This window comes from Volvox carteri (genome assembly GCF_000143455.1).
Source record: "Volvox carteri f. nagariensis unplaced genomic scaffold VOLCAscaffold_131, whole genome shotgun sequence".
NCBI classification, from domain to species: domain Eukaryota; kingdom Viridiplantae; phylum Chlorophyta; class Chlorophyceae; order Chlamydomonadales; family Volvocaceae; genus Volvox; species Volvox carteri.
In genome coordinates, this window is record NW_003307674.1 from 101,019 (window position 1) to 103,214 (window position 2,196).

The 2,196-nt window shown below is 53.9% G+C and overlaps 1 protein-coding gene across 1 annotated transcript in view; it reads left to right on the forward strand.

Annotated features, from left to right (window-relative positions):
• The window catches only part of VOLCADRAFT_100627 (uncharacterized protein), a gene marked incomplete at both ends in the record, with an annotated part of 4,438 nt that overhangs the window by 1,200 nt on the left and 1,042 nt on the right, over positions 1–2,196 (forward strand). Inside the window, 4 exons of the mRNA XM_002959175.1 lie at positions 775–816; positions 1,155–1,196; positions 1,538–1,579; positions 1,918–1,959. Coding sequence (XP_002959221.1) covers positions 775–816; positions 1,155–1,196; positions 1,538–1,579; positions 1,918–1,959 — 168 coding nt within the window. The remainder of the gene's footprint in view (positions 1–774; positions 817–1,154; positions 1,197–1,537; positions 1,580–1,917; positions 1,960–2,196) is intronic.

Genomic DNA, 2,196 nt, shown 5'->3' on the forward strand with positions numbered 1-2,196 from the left:
CTTGTCAGGTTTACTGAACAAAATTACGACCGACGAGGTTTCCGAGCCATTGGCTGACATAACCGCTCATGTACGGCTTTGGCTATTATGGCTTCAATGTCCTCTCCATCAAACAAATATCTTCATTACGAAAGACCAAAGCACGTAGCCATAACTCCCAACTCAGTCAAACACGATATGGGCCAAGTATTGTTGCTAATCGGCCGCGGAACCGCTTCAAGTGAGAAGGAAACCGCTTCAAGTGAGAAGGAATTCGGAATAGCTTCAATTGGGATAAGGGATTTGTGGTATATTTTACTATGCCTTGTAGCAACGTTAAAATAGAACTCACCGCCACTCACTGTCGCTGAACTAACTTTAGTTACTCTTGGCTGACATCCAGCCGGGAATGGAGGCGGGTGGCCACCGTGAGGAGGAATTGGGATCGCTTGGAGAGGTGATATGGGCGGGAGGCGCGGGGCTCTTATGTGTTTTATGTGGGGCGTTAAAAAGCTGTCGTACTCCGATATGGCTATCGGAGTACGGCAGATTTGTTTGATGCAGGCAGGTAGTTGTGGGGCACAGCTGTGCCAGGGTCGTTTTTCTTTGTGGATTCGTTACCCCTTGCCCTCTTTCTTGTTCCTGATGCTATGGAGGGTGGCTGGGGCTGGTTGGGGGAGGGGTGTGTGTATGTTTCGCCTCCGTCATTGACGTGCCTGCCCTAATTGACGTGCCTGCCCGAATTGACGTGCCTGCCCTAATTCTCATGTTCCCATCCACGTGCTGCACGTGCAGCAGGCCTCGGACGATGGGGATGACGTCCAGCCGGGAATGGAGGTAAGATGGGCAGGAGGGTCAGGGCTCTTATGTGTTTTACGTGGGGCATCAAAATGCTGTCGTACTCCGATATGGCTATCGGAGTACGGCAGATTTGTTTGATGCAGGCAGGTAGTTGTGGGGCACAGCTGTGCCAGGGTCGTTTTTCTTTGTGGATTCGTTACCCCTTGCCCTCTTTCTTGTTCCTGATGCTATGGAGGGTGGCTGGGGCTGGTTGGGGGAGGGGTGTGTGTATGTTTCGCCTCCGTCATTGACGTGCCTGCACTAATTGACGTGCCTGCCCGAATTGACGTGCCTGCCCTAATTCTCATGTTCCCATCCACGTGCTGCACGTGCAGCAGGCCTCGGACGATGGGGATGACGTCCAGCCGGGAATGGAGGTAAGATGGGGAGGAGGGTCAGGGCTCTTATGTGTTTTACGTGGGGCATCAAAACGCTGTCGTACTCCGATATGGCTATCGGAGTACGGCAGATTTGTTTGATGCAGGCAGGTAGTTGTGGGGCACAGCTGTGCCAGGGTCGTTTTTCTTTGTGGATTCGTTACCCCTTGCCCTCTTTCTTGTTCCTGATGCTATTGAGGGTGGCTGGGGCTGGTTGGGGGAGGGGTGTGTGTATGTTTCGCCTCTGCGCTCATTGACGTGCCTGCCCTAATTGACGTGCCTGCCCGAATTGACGTGCCTGCCCTAATTCTCATGTTCCCATCCACGTGCTGCACGTGCAGCAGGCCTCGGTCGATGGGGACGACGTCCAGCCGGGAATGGAGGTAAGATGGGGAGGAGGGTCAGGGCTCTTATGTGTTTTACGTGGGGCATCAAAACGCTGTCGTACTCCGATATGGCTATCGGAGTACGGCAGATTTGTTTGATGCAGGCAGGTAGTTGTGGGGCACAGCTGTGCCAGGGTCGTTTTTCTTTGTGGATTCGTTACCCCTTGCCCTCTTTCTTGTTCCTGATGCTATTGAGGGTGGCTGGGGCTGGTTGGGGGAGGGGTGTGTGTATGTTTCGCCTCCGTCATTGACGTGCCTGCCCTAATTGACGTGCCTGCCCGAATTGACGTGCCTGCCCTAATTCTCATGTTCCCATCCACGTGCTGCACGTGCAGCAGGCCTCGGTCGATGGGGACGACGTCCAGCCGGGAATGGAGGTAAGATGGGGAGGAGGGTCAGGGCTCTTATGTGTTTTACGTGGGGCATCAAAACGCTGTCGTACTCCGATATGGCTATCGGAGTACGGCAGATTTGTTTGATGCAGGCAGGTAGTTGTGGGGCACAGCTGTGCCAGGGTCGTTTTTCTTTGTGGATTCGTTACCCCTTGCCCTCTTTCTTGTTCCTGATGCTATGGAGGGTGGCTGGGGCTGGTTGGGGGAGGGGTGTGTGTATGT